Raw genomic sequence first — 1,743 nt, forward strand, 5'->3', positions numbered from 1 at the left:
ACGCCGTGGGCGCGGCCGTCGGCGCGCGGACGATGGCGCCGTGGCTGAGGCAGAACATGTAGGTCGACACCGGGCTCTCCTCGTCGTCGAAGGACGTTTCGATAGAGGAGTTCCCCAGCGTCACTCGAAAGAAGAGGTCGCCGCTCGGCACGGCGTCTCCGAAGTCGAACACCACCGTGTTGCAGACCTCGACGTCGTCGGGAGCGCAGAGGAACGTGACGAGGGTCGTGTCCGCGTCGTCGAGCGTCCGCAGGACCGCGCCGTTGGTGCCGTCCAGGCCCGCGTACGAGGTCGTCGTCGAGCCCGCCCAGCTCTCGACGTCGGGGCCCCGCTCGTAGGAGAAGAGGCTCGCGTTGCCGGAGCAGTCGGGCGTCGGAAAGGAGCTCGGCGCCGCGGTGGACGGCGCGGGCGACGGCGCGGGCGACGGCGCCGCGGACGGCGCTCCGCTCGGCGAGGGGCTCGACGGCTCGGGGGTGGGGAGCTCCGAGGGCGCGTACGACGGACAGCGCGACGGCGCGTCCGTCGTCGGAGACGCGCTCGGCGCGGAGCAGCCGCAGCTCGCGCGGCAGGCCTCGTGCGCGAGGCGCTCGTCGGCGCCGACGACCTCGCAGCGGCCCGCGGAATAGCCGGCGACCCAGTCGCAGTGCTTCGACGGCGCGTCGCGCTTGTACCACGCGGCGTCGTCGTGGCAGTAGATCGTCGGAGGACGCGTCGGCGTTCTGGACGGGGCGGCCGTCGTCGGCGCGGGCGCGGGCGCCAGCGAGGGCGAAGGCGCTGGGTTCCGCGAGGGTGTCGCGCTGGGAGCATTCGAGGGCATCGCGCTGGGCGCACTCGTCGGCGACGCGCTCGGAAGTGTTGAAGGAGTCGCGCTGGGAAGCGACGATGGCGTCCAGGAGGGCATCGCGCTCGGAGTCGACGACGGAGCGTCGCTCGGGCTCCCCGTCGTCGGCGCCGGCGACGCCGTGGGCGCGGCCGTCGGCGCGCGGACGATGGCGCCGTGGCTGAGGCAGAACATGTAGGTCGACACCGGGCTCTCCTCGTCGTCGAAGGACGTTTCGATAGAGGAGTTCCCCAGCGTCACTCGAAAGAAGAGGTCGCCGCTCGGCACGGCGTCTCCGAAGTCGAACACCACCGTGTTGCAGACCTCGACGTCGTCGGGAGCGCAGAGGAACGTGACGAGGGTCGTGTCCGCGTCGTCGAGCGTCCGCAGGACCGCGCCGTTGGTGCCGTCCAGGCCCGCGTACGAGGTCGTCGTCGAGCCCGCCCAGCTCTCGACGTCGGGGCCCCGCTCGTAGGAGAAGAGGCTCGCGTTGCCGGAGCAGTCGGGCGTCGGAAAGGAGCTCGGCGCCGCGGTGGACGGCGCGGGCGACGGCGCGGGCGACGGCGCCGCGGACGGCGCTCCGCTCGGCGAGGGGCTCGACGGCTCGGGGGTGGGGAGCTCCGAGGGCGCGTACGACGGACAGCGCGACGGCGCGTCCGTCGTCGGAGACGCGCTCGGCGCGGAGCAGCCGCAGCTCGCGCGGCAGGCCTCGTGCGCGAGGCGCTCGTCGGCGCCGACGACCTCGCAGCGGCCCGCGGAATAGCCGGCGACCCAGTCGCAGTGCTTCGACGGCGCGTCGCGCTTGTACCACGCGGCGTCGTCGTGGCAGTAGATCGTCGGAGGACGCGTCGGCGTTCTGGACGGGGCGGCCGTCGTCGGCGCGGGCGCGGGCGCCAGCGAGGGCGAAGGCGCTGGGTCCGCGA

General features: G+C 73.7%; 1 protein-coding gene across 1 annotated transcript in view; it reads right to left on the bottom strand.

Moving 5' to 3' along the window:
* The window catches only part of AURANDRAFT_68805 (hypothetical protein), a gene marked incomplete at both ends in the record, with an annotated part of 7,278 nt that extends 5,602 nt beyond the window's left edge, over positions 1 to 1,676 (bottom strand). The window contains 2 exons of the mRNA XM_009044535.1: positions 3 to 719; positions 921 to 1,676. Of these exons, the coding sequence (XP_009042783.1) occupies positions 3 to 719; positions 921 to 1,676 (1,473 nt within the window). The remainder of the gene's footprint in view (positions 1 to 2; positions 720 to 920) is intronic.
* Positions 1,677 to 1,743: the final 67 nt, after the last annotated feature.

The sequence above is a fragment of the Aureococcus anophagefferens genome (genome assembly GCF_000186865.1).
Source record: "Aureococcus anophagefferens unplaced genomic scaffold AURANscaffold_402, whole genome shotgun sequence".
NCBI lineage: Eukaryota > Pelagophyceae > Pelagomonadales > Pelagomonadaceae > Aureococcus > Aureococcus anophagefferens.